The sequence below is a fragment of the Capsicum annuum genome, chromosome 1, assembly GCF_002878395.1.
Source record: "Capsicum annuum cultivar UCD-10X-F1 chromosome 1, UCD10Xv1.1, whole genome shotgun sequence".
Classification (NCBI taxonomy): domain Eukaryota; kingdom Viridiplantae; phylum Streptophyta; class Magnoliopsida; order Solanales; family Solanaceae; genus Capsicum; species Capsicum annuum.
Genome location: NC_061111.1, coordinates 209,396,235 through 209,414,619, shown reverse-complemented (window position 1 = coordinate 209,414,619; position 18,385 = coordinate 209,396,235). Strand labels below are relative to the sequence as shown.

Below are 18,385 nucleotides of genomic sequence, written 5' to 3'. Positions count from 1 at the left end.
AGCCTTCAAAAACCCTAACCAAAATTGAGATCTTTTTGTCGGGTGCTATAAAATTTTGATGTCCCAACATGATGTCATGCATGTTTTCTAAATTCTTACCCAAACACCCTTATAGTTAATAACCTAAAACTTGAATGCAACCCAATCCTTAGTGTCAAAATGCCCTCACATTCCAGTGAATTGTTTGAACTGTGGAAACCAATTCTTGAGTTGTTCCAACCGACAAAAAACATATTATTGCATCAATTTATAAAAGGAAAGAATATTCAACTGAGACATAAAAGAAAGCAAAGATCCAACATTAAACAAAGTTTACCAGCTAGATTAAAATTATTCCGCCTTGTGGTCATCTAACAAAAGTTGTTACCATAATACACTATGGTCGTTTGGTAGAGTGTATAAGAATAATGCACAATATGGTGTATTAGTAATGTTTGTATTAGCTATGCTTGTATTAGTTATACTTATATTTTTCTTATGAAGTATTTAGTTTGATGTATTAAAAATAACATGAATTACATAATTTCTAAAGAATTTTTTTTTTTTACACAATACCCATCATATATATGTTGAAAAAGATGCGAAAATATTTTTTAAGGGATAATAGTGTCTTTAATCATGTTAATGCATACATTGGATCTATTGCATTGCTAATACTATGGATTTTGAGGTATTAGTAATACACACCTCAAAAATAATCGAGTATATAACTAATGCAAACATTAGTTATACATAGGGTCAAAAATTATACCAAACAAGATATTAATAGCATTCATTAAACTAATACATGCATTAACTTTCTAATACACTCTACCAAACGCCCCCTATGGCCATCGGCAAAGCAATTCCACAAACTGAAGTCTACGCCCATTCCAAAATTGTTGAATCTATAATGATTTTACCATCTAATATCTTAAAAGGATATTAACATAATTTACATTGCATATATCGAGTGATACTCAAATAAAACTTTAAATTCTACTCGTTTTTGTTTTTGTTTTCCTTTTTGGGGAAAAACTGCTGAAGCTAATGGAAGATTTCAATAGTATGCAGCCTTAACTCTATTAATTCCTAATCAATATATCTAACAAGTTTAATACCTATAGCCTTTCACTATAAAATCCCAACACCCAATAAATACACAGAAACGAGTCGCGCTAGACCATGTTCACCTTCACCGCAGCCCACTCACTGCGAACTGTGAATTCGAATATGCTGCTCGTAAAAGTTTATCAGCTGCAAAAGGAAATAAAAAATCAGTACAGTAAAAGGGATAATATAACACAGAAAGACTAAATCATATCAACTTATTCAGTCTGTTACCATTAAATAAACTTTTCTGACATTACTTCACAAATCAGTATATTAATAATTTTTTGTAAATAACAGATCAAATGACTCATCGAACCTTAAAATGACAAAGAGCTGACATATCTTTTATCTTGAATTTATTAAGATGCATAAAGGAATTTTTAGTGAAAGTGATGAGTCCCAAAAAGTTGATAGTAATAGTAAATTTGCATATCAAAGCCACAAATTATTATCTCACGTTCACTATTATCTTTTAACAAAACAATATATTACTATTGGAACATTTTCACATAAGTTCTTGCACGAAGTCCCATGAAGATGATAGAATAAGAGAAGAAGTAGGTGTAACTTCGAAGCACCAAAGAAGTAACAATAAACGGTACTTGGTCTCCTTATATGATCTTGGGCAATCCTCCCCTCATGAGCTAGCTTTTGAGGTTGAGTTAAGCTCAAGGTCCATTTTTTTATCATGGTATCAAAGTCAGGCCCACCCAGTTCATTGTTTCCGATGTTGGGCCTCCCGTCTTATATTGTCTACGCTCCAGATGTCCAGCCCTGGGCGTGCGGGGGTGTTGGAGTCCCACATCGGTGGGTTAAATGGTCCTTGATCTCCTTATATGGTCTTGGGCAATCCTCCCCTCATGAGCTAGCTTTTGAGGTTGAGTTAGGCCCAAAGTCCATTTCTTTATCAAGTAACAACAACATACCCATTATAGTCCTACAAAGTGGGGTATGGAGAAGGTGGAGTGTATGCAGATCTCATGTCTATCTCGGAGGTGAGGTGGAGAGGTTATTTCTGATAGACTTCCAACTCAAAACACAAATAGTCTAGAAAAAGATGTAATAAAAGTACAAAAGATGATAGATAATAACCAAAACAATAGATAGCAGCAGCATAAAATCCCAACATTTATGATAATGAAAGCATTTATAGGCGAAAAAGAAAAAGAGCTACCAAAAGTGGATTATTCATCTTCAGAAAATTGTTATCCACCATAACAGTATTTCCATTGGACCTGCAAAAAGTCATACCAAAATGCCATCATATAACCTAAAAACTTATAAAAGATTCACCAAAATAATATCAAGCTGACAATACAGAATTGACGATAAAGCGCTGCCTATCCAAGGAACTCATAGTCACTAATTCAAGTATTCAACCAGGTAAAAGCTGATGAGAATAGTCAAACCATGACAATACATAGACCTTACCTTTACCTTGTAAGATGTGAGAGGTCGTTTCCAAAAGACCCTCGGCTCAAGCCTCAAATAAAGCAAAAATGCGACATTCTCGAAGACATGATGAGAACAACAGGAAAGTAAGAAAAAGGCCAAACCCATTGCCAGACCCCTTAAGTACGCGCGATCTTTCACTTAGGCACCTCAAGTGGACGTCGCTCACTTTTGGCACCTCAAATAGCCATAAAGTGTGACATTTTGACACCTTTTGTTGAGTTGGCAAGATGCATGTATTACACTCCCATGAAGGCGCGTGAAAGCCCTTTTTTGGCTGATGTGACGTCCAATTTGGCCCACTAAAAGTATATTAAATCATTTTCATTAATTTATACCTTTTTCCTTATTTTTATTCATCATTTTTGTCAATCTTAATCTTATTTAATGGTGAAAATTATTGGGAGAGATTTAAAAATTAGATATATATTTAGGAGTTCGTCTTGCCAAAAATAATATATGAACTCAACGCCCATTAATTTATACTTCTTTTACATTTTTATCCGTTATTTTTGCCAATCTTAATTTATTTAACAGTAAGAATTATTAAGAGAAATTTATATACGCATTTAAAGGTTCGTAAAGATTAAATAATAAGAACCTTTTCTTTAATCATTAAAGGCAAAATTGATGAAGAAAAATAAAAAATAAGCCACATCAACGAAAAAAACTAAAAATCAAACAAAATTGATGAAGAAAAATTGAAAAATAAAGCTAAATCAGTGAAAAAAAATTGAAATCAAACAAAATCAATAAAAAAAATTAAAGTCAAAACAAGAAAAATCAGTAAAGAAAAATTGAAAATCGATGAAAAAAAATAAAAAATAAAGCTAAATCCGTGAAGAAAAATTGAAATCAAACAAAATCAATTCATAAAACTAAAAATTGAAGAAAAATAGACGAAGGAAATCCGAAAAAAAATAATTAAATCAAATCTAAAAACCAAGTAAAATCAGTGAAGAAAAATTAAAAATCGAAGCAAAATCGATGAAAAAATTAAAGATGACTGAGGTGCGGGGGTGTGGAGGGGGTACGGGGTCTTTGAAGAAGATAAAGAGGGGAAGAAGATTGGTGGGGTGGGTGGGCTATTGACGAAAAAACTGGTGGGGGTGGGGGTCGGGTGGGGTGGGGGAGGGGTGGCGGGTGGGGGGGGGGGTGGTTGAAGGACAAGAATGGTGGGGGGGGGGGGGCGGGGTGGGTGGAGTGTTTGAAGAAGAAGACTAGTGGGGTGAGTAGGTTAGGGGGAGGGAGTATTTTTTTATTTAAATTAATTATTTATAAATTATTTGGATAAAAATGACACATGTTCATATTTTATTCGTCATTTTTCAACTCATCGGCGCATGCAACACACGCACGTAGTATTATTTTGCTAACTTAGCAAAAGGTGCAAAAATGACGCACTTTATGGCTACTTGAGGTGCCAAAAGTGAGCGACATCTACTTGAGATGTCTAAATGAAAGATCGGGCATATTAAAGGGTCTGGCGATGGATTAGGCCTGAGAAAAATATATGCATCCAAGACGAATATAGTAAAAATAATAAGAATGCCGAAAATAATAATAATACTACTGACCGGAAAAGCCAACTGCAAAACTATCTACTACTAGCCAAAGACACATGTTCTTTTTTATCAGTAAGTTAATATATTATTGAACCCAAGCACTAAGCTAGTGCTGGAAGTTACAGAATGAGAGGCCCCCCATACGAAATGCCCCGTATCCCCTAACCCCCGAAAAAACACATATATTCTTCTTCAAAGATCTTATTTTTTGCATTTTGATAATGAATAAATGTCTCATGGTTTCTACATCTCCCCGCATAGTTGACATCTGGTACATAGAAATTAAACACCCCCATTTTTTAAAGGTATTCGTGAGTCAGGCAATCATTATTGGATGCTAACCAATAAAAACAGATAGCTATACATGGTGCTTCCGTTTTTCCAAATCTGCCAATGCCAAAATCTAGAACTTTGTTGGTTGTGTGACAGAGTGTAGACCCAGTAGCAAGACTTCGCACTAAAATGACCTTTGCTATGTTGCTTCCATAGTAAGACATCCTACCTGCAATTGAAGCTTTGGCAAGGTTCCAAAAGATTGAGCATAGCAGTGTTTATCTAGCTTCACAATCATTGAGATTCCTTCTGAAAGTGAGTTCTAAGTGTATTGGTGTCTACAATTAGATACTGTGGCATCAGGCTGATTTGACAATCTGTACAAATGGCCATTTTAACTTAACCATTTCCTTGGAATTCATGTTTGTCAAGGAATAAACTTGTTCCTTATTGGATATGTAAGTGTTTCCAAACAGGTTAATAATGTCCTACGCTACTCAGCCTAGAGTTAAGGTTTTGGTTGGATGCTCAAATTGATTTATATTGTATTAGATCCATACTTTGGGAAGTCCATTTTATAACCATCTTTCTACACCTTGGGATGTTTTGGTAGGGTGTATAAGAATAATGCTGAATAGGCTGTATTAGTAATGCATATATTAGTTATGCTAAGATATTTCTTATGTAATGTTTGGTTTGATGTATTAAAAATAAGATGCATTGCATATTTTTTAAAAAATAATTATTTGCTTACAAAAATACCCTTCATAAATATGATGGAAAGGATATGAAAAAGGTAGAGCATTAATTGTGTCTTTACCCATACTAATGCATGCATTAGAATCCCTTGCATTGATAATACCATGGTTTTCCATGTATTAGTAATGCATAACATAATAGAGTGTGTAACTAATGCAAGCATTAGTTATACACATGTTGAAAAAGTGCACCAAACAAAGCATTCGCTTATTGTATTGCCTAGAGTACTACTCTCTCAACTTGACTTATCGATCCTCTGAACCTCTTTCATTTCTTTCTTAATTTAGCCCATCGATCCACAAACTTTACTCCACATCCACTCATCCTATTGAACCTACTCTCCTCACTTTCTTGATACAGATCCACCTTCAGCTAATGGTGTAGCCAAGAATTTATAACAAAGGATTCAAAAAATACTATAATGTAATGTAAAGAACTTTTTGAACCCCTTTGACATTAGACCAAAATCTTCCTTACTCAAAGGGTTCGATAGTTCATAGAAAACCAAACAAAGATATTTTTCTTATTTGCAAAATACAATTTTCAGGTGAAGGAAATTAAATTGAACTCCTTCACCTCCCTTTAGCATCGCCCCTACCCTCAGCATGTTGAGCTTGACCCTCTCTCTCAAGTTAACTCTTGAATCTTCATAAAAATATAAAGGCAACAGGCAAAAAAAAAAGAGGCCTTCTATGCACATATAAACCCTAGAATAGGATTATACGTTCAGGAGGGTGGTAGACACCTGTCCCTCATTGGTTATGTAAGAGTTTCCAAATGAAGGTATAATGTACTGAGTCACTCCACCAATACCTTGTTATTTTGGGTTGGAAGCTCAAGGGGCTAACTTTTTGCAAAGCAAAAACAAAGATAGACTTGACCCTAATACCACATTAAGGAAATTAGATATTTGGCTTACTCAACCACAAAACTATTTTGAGATTATACATGCACGGATATGGAACCTGGCCTAACTCAACAGCAAAATCTAGCTCATGAGGGAGGATTGCCCAAGTATATATAAGCAGACCGCATCCTCGACTAATATAGGACTATCACCCACTCTAACTCCCCCTTCATGCCCAGAACCAACTAGAAGGTGAATCAAGAGTCCAAACGATGATGGACCTAGTTCTGGTGCCATGTAAAATTATGGCATTTAGCCCTAACTCAACCTCAAAAGCTAGCTCATGAGGGGAGGTGTAATGACCTAAAATTTGATGAAATATGTGTAATTTATGATTTTATATGATTTAACTATTTTACCCCTCTCTGGAGTTGTATTTTGGTATTTCTGGGGTGTGAGGGTGATTGACCCAATTTTCGATGCATTTTAGGACCATTTATGCGATATTGTGGTTTTTGATGGCTTCGAGAGCCTTATTTTGGACTTTTGTGGTTATCATTTAATCCGTACGATGGATGGCTAAAAGGATTATACCAATAGCTCCAGAATATTGATTTTAGGTTGGGTTGACCATTGGTTCAGATCCCTATGCACCCAATCTCATTTCGATCAATTGGTTAGAAAGTTAGAAAAATTGAAAATATGGGTGTGGGATCCACATTTGATTGAAATAATCTCGGATGGACAATCCAAATTCTTCAAAACATCCAAAACGTCGATTTTAGAGTGGTAACATATTTGGTTGGGTTTTATGACTTTTAAATCTCATTTCAATCCTCGGTTTTAAAAATTGTGATTTCAGATTTCGGGGGTCAACTCCATGAAAACGATATTTTTTTGAAACTTTAATATTTCCATTGAGTCCAGAGCATCAAATTTAGTATGGTTTCATAGTTCGTTTGTGTATATCGAACTCCAAAAGAATCTTAGATACCCCGTTGAAGTCCATTTTTAGACTTAAAATCTGTTTTTTTTAAACTGATGTAGTGCATAAAAATAGCTTTCCTCCCCTCTTTTTTGTCGATTTTTCCAATTCTTTCACCTTGCTTCTTGAGAGTTAAACCCTAAAATAGTGTAAGAGCTTAAAAGTGAAGCTTGTGGGAGTTTGGGAAACTAGATTAACATCTATTTCTTGATTCTATTATGGATTTAAGGTGAGATTTCATCATTTTCTACTCCAATTCCTTGATTAATTTCTCAAAACTCAAAAATTTTAGGGCTTGATTTAAACCCCAAATTCACTCTTTTTCAATTGAATAATATTTTAATCTTATAGTTACTAGTTTTTTCATCAATTTAACCTTCAAAACAACTTTGATTCTTAATTTTAACGCGAAATTCCAAGATTTCATCTGGTAAAGCTTAAAAATGGTTTTTCTTCAATTTGAACCTCATTTTTGACTTGATTTAACTTGGATTTTCAGATGCACATTCCTAAAAATATGAAAAACACGTTTTTATAATAATGTTCAAAAATTCATTCCAGTGGTTTGTTTTGACCCTAAACCAAAAGTAGTTAATATAGGTATCTTTGGCTTTATTTTGATGCATAGATTCTATATTTCTTTGTTTTAGTTGATTTTGGGATTGTTCGTGGAAAGTAAGGTTTTGAGTTCGAAGTGTAGCGAATCGATTTTGACATTCGAGGTAGGTTATGGCTTAACTCTTTAGACTGGACTGGGTAGTTAATTTATATACCAAAATGCATGTTAAGGGTAAGAACTAATCATGAAAAATGACTATCTATATGTTGAGCCTGTGTGGTGGGCTATATATGCTGTAATTGTTGAATTTGGGGTATTATGTGATATGTATGACCGTGTGAGGTCTTATGTGATATTGATAGCCTGAAATATACATGAACAATCATATTATGGTACCTTTGGTGTATTGTAATATATTCATACTTTTCAGCATATGAATCATGTGGAAATTCATGGTTGATGGAAATAATGAGTGGATGTTGGCTCACAAGGTTGTGAAAATGCATCATTGTGGTTGGTTGTGGAAATATATCATGTGGATTGATTTTGGAAATACTCATTGTGATTGATTGTGAACATTGCATCATCATCCTCATGTCATCAAACATATTATTTCACTTGTTTGTTGCATTGCTTTATATATACTTGTTGCCATGTATGTGTACTTGATTTGTGTCTAATGTTATGTATGTGCTATGGAAATATTGAAAATATCTGATGTTATGTATGTGCTCTGGAAATACTGGAAACACATAAAATATTGGAAATACTTGAAATACAGGATATTAGTATCGGATATTGAATCTTATAAACCTTCTCCAAAGGATTATGCCAGAGAAGAGTCATGGATATTGGTGGTATATAGGTTGAAAAATCCCCCATAGGTCCTGCATCGGGAAGGCTTGCCTCCATAGATATATACAGGGTGGTATATGGGTTGACGAACCCTCCACGGCTCCCACGTTGGGAAGGCTTGCCTCCGTGGGTGTATACAGAGGTTTTACGATAACCCCATACATCATCATCATCATCATCATCAACAACAACAATAACAACATCATCATCATCATCATCTTATACACTAAACTTACTTTATCATATTTACGTTGTGATTGAATTGTCATGATTAACTTGACATACTTGTATTGTTCCATCTTCCTAAATTGTACTTGACTACCTTCTATATATATGTTCTTTCTTGTTTATATTTGTATGTGACACAATATATACTTGTGTTCTACCTAGTTATGTTATTGCAATATATATGGTAAATTATATTAGAACTATTAGAGCAAGCGGTATGGGCTACCATTGTAGAATATTTTCTAACTGCAGGTGATGTGTCCTTAGTATGTATTTTGTATACTTTATTTCCTACCTTGCTCGGTCGACTTATAATACCTACTAAGTACAAGTGGACTGTACTTACTCCTACTGTACTTTTCTAGTGCATATCCAGGTTTGGGAGCGCCCCACGCTGCTTGATTCGAGCGATATTTAGAGCTTTCAAGCCAGTGGATTAATGTTTCTGGCATTCAAATGTCTTTTATTACCTTTCTTATAGACTATGTCTTTACTTTCACTTCGAAGACAGTTTTATTTTGTATTTGGACATTTTTTGTTGTACTAGATATGTTCTTATACTATAGACATCAGGTTTTGGGAGTTATGACTGCATTTGTTAATTTTATCCTTTTTGCATCTATCATATCTATGCAGTTCAGCTTTTTTCTAGAAGCCTTACCTTGGGGAATTTTTGTCTTTTCCTTTTTTTGTATTAGTTTGGGTGATAGCCGTACTTGTCAAGGCACACCCTGACAAGTGCCATCACGACCCTCATTTTTGGATTGTGAAAAATTGGTACCAGAGTAGCCAGGTTTCATTGGTCTCAACAGTGTAAGGACAGAATACCTAATAGAGTCTCGCAAATCGATATGTAGAAGTCTGTATCTATCTTCGAGAGGCTACAAGATGTCTTTAGGAAAACTTTTCTTATTTTATTCCTTATCGTGCAAAGTTCTTTCATGCCCTATGTTTTGAGTTGTGTTTCACTCTTTTTATGCAGATGGTATCGACTAGGTCAGTGTGATCAGAAATACAGAGCCTTCTCCCAGAGGGCGAGCCTAGAGTCATGGACAGACTCGAGAAAGTGGACAGGCTTAAGAAAGTGGATTGGCTAGTGGATCAACCCCGTCTAGGGGAAGTTCTAAGGGGCTCTCCCTTGAGCCTTGTGTTGAGTAGGTTAAAGGTGTGAGTTTTACTCCAGTTTCTCAGAGTTCTTCTACCTCAATCTTGGAGGGATTGTTGATTCGTCTGTTGACCCATTTGAACGGTGTCCCTTTGAGTTCGTTTGGTATTTCCCCAGCTTCGACTATGGTACCTCTATCTATGCCAAAGTCTAATTTTGGTGTTCCTCCAGTTGCACCTACTTCATTTTTGGGTACTCCTCAGACCCTGAGTACTATTCCTCTATCAACATCGATACTAGAGCATAGTGTTTCGAGACCAAGATACTAGCCTTCATCTATGTTACCTCCTCAAGTGGGGTCTTAGCTAGCTGGACTTGTTTTGCCTCCTGCTCTTTAGGGAGCCATGACATAGATGATAATGGTTAGGGTGTCATGCCACAATATAGGGGACCAGGCGGACGCTAGGATCTATCCTCGGGTATCTCAGGGAGACGCTAAGAAGGTGCATTATTTTGATAAGTTTAGAGGTCAAACTTCTTAAGGTAGATATTTTAGAGGTTTTTGTGGGTCTTCTGGTTTGGAAGTGCATGGTGGCCATCATGGAAAATTAGAGTTTTCTATGTATGTGATGAGACTAGCCATGTGGCCAAGGATTGTCCCTACTGTGTTCTTAAGACTACTCCTATTACAATTGTGAGAGGTAGAGGTATTACCAGAGATGTGAGAAACAGAGGTAATAGAGGTTGTGGTAGTGATCACAACGCTATTCAGTCGGTTAGTGATCGTGGACTGTGTTATGCTTTACTAGCCAGACCTGAGGCAGAGGCTTCTAGTAATGTGATCACAGGTATTATCCCCATTTGTTTTAAATTTGCATCTGTGTTATTTGACCTCGGATCAACTTTCTCCTCTGTGTGTGCATATTTTTCTTTGGGTTTTGATTCTGATAGTAAGCCTCTTGTCATGCCTATTCATATATCTACCCTATAGGAGATTTTTTAGTGATGAATTGGGTGTATCAATCTTATATTGTGACTCTTTATGGTCGTGAGACTTGGGTAGATTTGCTTGTGTTAGATATGGTTGATTTTGATGTTATTTTGGATATGGATTGGCTGGCTCCGTATCATACTATCTTAGATTGTTTTACTCGGACCGTGACTCTAGCTACGCCGGGTGTGTCAAGGCTAGCTTGGAAGGGTGTGCTTCATTCAGGTCCTAAGAGGGTCATATCTTATGTTCATGCTCACATATTGGTTGAGAGGGGATGTTTATCTTATTTGGCTCATATTTATGATACTAGTGTTGTTTTTCCTCCTTCCTTGAACTCTGTCCATATTGTTCATGAGTTTGTTGATGTGTTCCCTACAGATTTGCCTAGTATGCCTCCAGATTGTGATATTGATTCTTCCATTGATGTTGAGCCGGGCACGAAGCCAATTTCTATTCCTCTTTATAGGATGGCCCCAACCAAGTTGAAGGAATGGATCAGTTCTAAAAGTTGTTGGATAAGAGATTTATTCGACCAAGTGTATCACCTTGGGGTACACCAATTTTTTTTGTGAAGAAGATGGATGGGTCTATGTGGATGTGTATTAATTATCAACAGTTAAATAATGTAATAGTTAAGAATAAGTATCTTCTTAATTGCATTAATGATTTATTTGATCAACTTCAGGGTGCTGCGGTGTTTTTAAAGATTGATTTGAGATCTGGCTACCACTAGTTGAGGATTAGATCTCTGGATATTCTGAAGATAGCTTTTCGTACTCAATATGGTCATTATGATTTTTTGGTTATGTCCGTTGGGTTGACTAATTGCTCTACTGCATTCATGGAGTTGATGAATCGGGTGTTTTGACTGTATCTCGACTCCTTTGTTATTATATTTATAGACGATATCTTGATTTGTTCCAAGAGTGAGGTAGATCATGAAGGGCATCTATGGATTATGTTTTAGAGATTGAGAGATGAGAAGTTGTATGCTAAGTTCTTTAAGTGTGAGTTTTTGTTGGAGTCGGTTGCTTTATTAGGTCATGTGGTGACTAATAAAGGTATTATGGTTGATCTAGCTAAGATTGCCATAGTTCATGATTGGAATAGACCTACTTCGACCACCAAAATTCAAAGTTTTATTGGCTTAGTAAGTTATTATCAGTGTTTTGTTGAGGGTTTTTCATCCATTACAGATCTGTTGACCAAGTTGACTCATAAGAAGATTTCATTTCAGTAGTCCGATGCTTGTGAGGCGAGCTTTCAAAAGCTCAAGGATTTGTTGAATTTTGCTCCTATTTTGGCCTTGCCCAAGGAGTGTATGGGTTTTACTGTCTTATCTTATGCTTCAGGTGTTGGGTTAGGTATTGTGTTGATGCAGGAAGACAAGGTGATTGATTATGCATCTCGTCAGTTAAAGCCTCATGAGATGAATTAACCTACCCATGATTTAGAGTTGTGCGTGGTTGCATTTGCTTTGAAGCTATGAGGCACTATTTGTATGGAGTTCATTGTGAGATTTTCTCGGATCATTGTATCCTTTGGTACTTCTTCACCCAATGAGATCTTAATATGAGGCAGTGTCATTGGCTTGAGTTGCTTAAGGATTATGACTTGACTATTCTCTACCATTCGGGCAAGGTTAATATGGTTGTGGATGCCTTGAGCTAGAAGATATGTAGCATGGGTAGCTTGGCGCATCTTTTGACCCAGGAGAGGTCGTTGGCCTTAGGTTGTGTCTTTAGCTAACCAAATGGTTAGGCTTGATATTTCGACACCTAGGTGTATTTTGGCATTTGTGGAGACTAGATTTTCTTTGATGGAGAAGATTTAAGCTCATCAGTTTGATGATGCTAGATTGAGGTCGATTCGAGATAAGGTGTTGAGTGGCAAGGCTAAGGGAGCCTCACTTAATTTAAATGGAGTTTGGAGAATTGGGGGCCGAGTTTGTGTGCCGAGAGTGGGTGACTAGATCAGGTTGATCTTGGGGAGGCCCATTGCTCTAGGTATTCTATCCATCCAGGAGTGAATAAGATGTACCATGATTTAAGACAGCACTACTTGTGAGGTTATATGAGGAGAGATATAGCGGATTTTATGGCTTGTTGCCTATGTTGTCAGCAAGTAAAGGCCGAGCATATGAGACCTGGTGGTTTGCTTTAGAGGTTATCCATTCTCGAGTGGAAGTGGAAACGGATCACCATGGACTTTGTGACTGGTTTACCTCGTACATCTCGTGGTTCTAACAGTGTGTGGGTCACCGTGGATCGATTGACCAAGTCAGCCCATTTTATTTTGATTCAGGTCTCATTTTGTACTGATAGGTTGGCCCATATCTTCATTAATGAGATTGTGCATTTGGATGGTGTGCTAGTGTTTCATTATTTTAGATCGAGGTTCTTTATTCATATCTCACTTTTAGAAGACTTTTCAGGATGAGTTGGGTACTTAGGTTTATCTTAGCACAGTGTTTCACCCCTAGACAGATGGTCAGTCAGAGCGAACTATCCAGGTTTTAGAGGATATATTTCGCGCTTGTATGATGGATTTTGGTAGCCAGTGGGAGAAGTGTTTGCTTATAATAACAACTACCATTCTAGTATCGATATGGCTTCCTTCGAGGCATTGTATAGTAGGTGTTGTCGCTCACCAGTTGGTTGGTTTGATGTTTCGGAGGTTAGGCCTCGATGTACGGACTTGATTCGTGAGTCCTTGGATAGAGTTTGAATCATCCAGGATAGACTTCGAGCGGCTTAGAGTAGGCAAAAGTGTTATGCTGATCATAGACTTCGTGCCTTGAGATTTGGTGTTGGTGACCGTGTTTTTTTCAAGTTTCACCTATGAAGGGGGTGATGAGGTTTGGTAGGAAGGGAAAGCTTAGTGCCAGGTATATTGGTCCATTTGAGATTCTTTCGACTGTTGGTAATGTGGCCTATGAGTTTGCTTTGCCCCCAGATCTAGCAGTTGTTCATCGAATTTTCATGTTTCTATGCTTCTTCATTACATTCCTGATGAGTCTTATGTCATCCATTGGAAGTCAATTCAGTTAGATGAGCGGTTGTCTTTCGTTGAGGAGTCGGTCTCTATTTTGGCTAGGGATGTTAGACGGTTACGTTCTAGAGTTATCCTTGTGGTTAAGGTTCAGTGGCAACATCGACCTGTAGATGAGGCTACTTGGGAGGTTAAGTCCGATATACGTAGTTCTTATCCCCGACTCTTTGTTGATCCAGGTATTTCTTTGTTTTAGTTCGAGTATGAGCTACATTTTTAGTGATGGATGAAGTAACGACCTGAAATTATTTGAAACAAGTGTAATTTATAATTTTTTGGAATTTGACTATTTTTACCCCTTCCTATAGTTGTATTTTGGTATTTCTGGGGTGTGGGGGTGATTGGCATGATTTCCAATGCATTTGGTACCATGTATGTGATATTGTTGTTTTTGATGGTTTTAAGAGCCTTATTTTAGACTTCTGTGATTATCTTTTTATTCGTGTGATAGATGGCTGAACGGGCTATGCCAGCAACACTGTAATATCAATTTTAAGATAGGTAGACCATTGGTTCGGATCCCGATACACCCGAGCTCATTTTGACCTATTGGCAGAAAGTTAGAAAACTGGAAATATGTGTGTGGGACTCACATTTGGTCGAAATGATCTCGAATGGAAAATCCAACTTTTCCAACACCTCTGAAATGTCGATTTTAGGGTAGTAACATCTTTGGTTGGGTTTTATGGCTTTTAAATCTCATTTCGACCCTCAGTTAGAAAAATTATAATTTCATGTTTTGGGGGTCAACTTTGTGAAACGATGTTTTTTTGAAATTAAGATATCGTCATTGAGTTCGGAGCATCGAATTTAGTGTGTTTTCATAGTTTGTTTGCGTATATCGAACTCCAAACGAATCTCGGAATCCTCGTTGAAGTCCATTTATGGACTTAAAAATTTGTTTTTTTTTAAAAGCTGGTGCAGTGTATAAAAACAGCCTTTTCTCCTCTTTTTTGCCCATTTTCTCACCTTGCCTCTTGAGATTTAAACCCTAAAATAGTGTGAGATCTTAAAAGTGAAGCTAGATTGACATCTATTTCTTGATTCAATTACGGATTTAAGGTGAGATTTCATCCCTTTCTACTGTAATTCCTTGATTAATTTCTCAAAACTCCAAAAATCTTAGGGCTTGATTTTAAACCCCAGTTTCACTTGAATAATGTTTCAATCTTATAATTACTAGTTTTTCATCAATTTAACCCTTAAAACAACTTCAACTATTGATTTTAATGCGGAATTCAAAGATTTCACCCGATAAAACTTAAAAATGATTTTTCTTCGATATGAACCTCATTTTTACTCGATCTAACTTGAGTTTTCATCTGTAGATTCCTAAAAATATGGAAAACATATTTTTGTAATAAAGTTCTGATTTTGCCCCTTTTTTCAAAAATCCATTTAAGGGTCCGTTTTTTTAATACACCATATTTTTGAGCTAGGCTTTGAACCGTCGTTCCTACGTGTACAAGCTATAATCCAAATGATTCCCATGTGAATATAATTTTTATGATCTTTATCCTTGTGTTTTATGTGCTTTTGAGGTGAAAAATGTTCATAAGAATCACTTAGAACAAAGTTGAGCTTAGAGCCTTTGATTCGTCTAAAGTTTGGTATTCGATTCTACAAGGGTCTACTTTGAATGTGTATAACTTTTTATATACGTAGAATTTTTCGGCTCAATACCCATCAAATTGTATATAATTGAATTAGCTTTCCAACGATATCAATTTCTCCTTAATCCGAAATCGAGTAAAAAATTATGGCATTTTCCGTATGAGGCAGTAAGTCGACGCAATTACAACGCGACGCGTTGCTGTCCCCAACGCAATGGCCGACGTGATACAAAGCTATTTCACCCGTTATTTCAGTTCCTAAAGGGTCTAGAGGCACTTTGGTCACTTTCCCTCACCCAAATCCGTCCATAACACGTAATTTCAGCCCCCAAAAGAATTAGATACATTTATTAACCATCTTTTTCTCTCCAAAAAAACCCTAGCACCCTCAAGAACACCAAGAACTTCATCAAATTTTCTTCAAGATAAAAAAAAATCAAGGGTCCAAATCCAAGAAGTTCAAGAAAAAGCATTCAAGAACATTCCCAAGTCTTCCAAGTCAAGCTTTCAATTTAAAAATCAAACCAATTAAGGTATGTGGGAGTTTATCCATGGATCCCCTTTCACCCATGGAGCCCAAAAACCCTCTTTACAATTAAAGAATGAAATTTTATTCTTATTATAGAGTTTGAATATTCAAGAAAAATTTAGTTTCATGATTTCATAGTGTTTTTAATTCAATTCAGTCCATGTGTGATTCCATGCAAGATGTTGAATTCCTCATTCCATGAATTTGAGTTTCCCATGCTCCATTCAAGTGAATTCCATGATAGATCCTAAATTCATGATTTTCAATAAGATTCCCATGTTTTAAATTATTGCTTCCCACATATTTGATGAAGTTCCCACATCATGTTCAATTAATTTTAGGATGAACTCCAAGTTATGAAACTAGTCAAGTTATCCTATTATTTTCCTATGTTTAAGATATTCCCATGTTCAAGTTCATGATCCCCACAATTTTGATTTCAAGTTAATAGTATATGTGCTTTCAAATGCAATAAGCCAATACATATTTTGAATGTTACGATCTTTATATCAAATCCCTAAGTTGTGAATTGATTTGTGTAACATGATATTTTTGCATGCTTTCTCATTCCTATGCACAATTTTATGGTCCCCATGTATTTGGTGAAATTCCTAAGAGATGAATTTTGAGCTATGACTACTTATTATGCTTTTGAAACTTTGGTATGCTTTTACTCTTGATGTTATCGAGTCCCAGGGGGTTATGAATACCCGAAATTTATCTATTTTCCTAGTTTTCAGTATCTACGAAATGATTCTAATTATAACATTAGCAATATCAGTCCAGTCAATAATTATAATCAGTAAACCTAGATCAGTTCAATATTCTGAGTCAGTTCAGTTGGGAGTAGGATTCAACACCGAGCAAACCCAGGGATGAGGGCATTCCTGTCAGCATAGGGTTTGACCCTTAGTAGCAATCCTAGAGTTACAGAACTACGTAGCCAGTGTAGGTTTGAGATGTCTTCCTACCAGCATAGGGTTTGACCCTTAGTAGCAATCCTAGAGTTACAGAACTACGTAGCCAGTGTAGGTTTGAGATGTCTTCCTACCAGCTTAGTGTCGACACATCTTTCATGAGTTTTCTGCCAGTATAGGGTTACTCCTTATTCCTTCGGGATACCAGTTTAGTGGATCCACATAGCCATTGTTAGTACCCGTGGCACGGTACCGACACCTTTCTAACTGCGATTATAGGTTGGACCCTAATTAGCTTAAGTGGGAAATACGGATAAATGATACCTCCTACAGTCTCAGTTACAGTACTCAGTATAATGTGCAGATCAGTATCTCTTGACCATAGCATTTAGTTATCAGTGTTTTAGTATTTTAGGTTACAGACTATTTCAGAATTATGTTATATGTTTGGTATTTCATTCTCAGATAATACAGTTTTCATGCATTCACGTTCGGCTATCTCATGTTGTTTAGTTAGTCCTTATCTCATATGCATAGTACGCCACAGTTTCAATCCAGTTATTCAAATTAAGTACATTCGAGTCTTACACGACCAGTATTCAGCTATCATTCATCCAGTTAATCAGATAAGCTTAGTATATGTTATATTTGGTTTTAAATGTTAGGTATTCGTGCTTAGTATAATCGTATATTCAGATCCTTGATGTTATTTCAGTTTTCATCATGTAGTTTTAGACTCAGTATTGATACAGTATTCACATTTTACCATATCCCAGCTTCAGTTCTACTTATATCATAAAAGTAAAGTTTTACAGAAACTAAGTGTAAAGATCCACCAGCTTATCAAATTATGTTTGTTACTCACGTTTTATGATATTTCAGCTTTTAGTTTATTCTAGCCTATTGGTGAGTCTACTTACGCTTAGCATGCATTCTTTAAGATTACGTATGAAATTAGTTTTACTTATTGCATTCACCCCTGCATATTCTATACATTCCATAAATATTGATCCATATATACGTCTGTGCAGCTACATTTTTTCATAATGTAGGTACCATTTGTAGCCCGCACATCATGATCAGACTGTTGCAGTTTCCAGCTAGCAGGTGATGAGTTATCTTGTTTTGGGAACTCTAGACAGTTTTAGTTCATGTACTATTCATTTATTTTTCATATGTATTGATTAGTGGTAGTTGGAGGCATGTCCTAGCTATCTATAGTCAATATAGTAGAGGCTTTATAGATGTCAGTCAGAGTCAGTGATGCAATTTTAGTTTTCTCCTCAGTTTTTGTCAGATTGTAAAGTGTATCAGTAATATAATTTCTCTTAGATTTTGTCATGATTATATTTTCGCATAGTAGAACAACTATTTATTATATTATAATTCAGTTTCTTAACAGTATGCCAGTTCATGGGTTAGCTTGGGATCACTTATGGTTTTAAGCACCGTGTGGTGTCCAGGGTGCACTCTCGGGGCATTACAAACTTGGTATCAGAGCACAAAGTTCAAGTATCCTAGGGTGTCTATAAAGCCGTGTCTAGTAGAGTCCTTCAAAATG

The 18,385-nt window shown here is 36.2% G+C and overlaps 1 protein-coding gene across 1 annotated transcript in view; it reads right to left on the bottom strand.

Moving 5' to 3' along the window:
• Positions 1-878: 878 nt before the first annotated feature.
• Positions 879-18,385, bottom strand: part of LOC107857271 (chromo domain protein LHP1) — a 36,075-nt gene continuing 18,568 nt past the window's right edge. Inside the window, exons 5-6 of the mRNA XM_016702193.2 lie at positions 2,267-2,327; positions 879-1,236 (exon numbers count right to left, since the gene is read on the bottom strand). Of these exons, the coding sequence (XP_016557679.1) occupies positions 1,189-1,236; positions 2,267-2,327 (109 nt within the window). The 3' untranslated portion in view covers positions 879-1,188. The remainder of the gene's footprint in view (positions 1,237-2,266; positions 2,328-18,385) is intronic.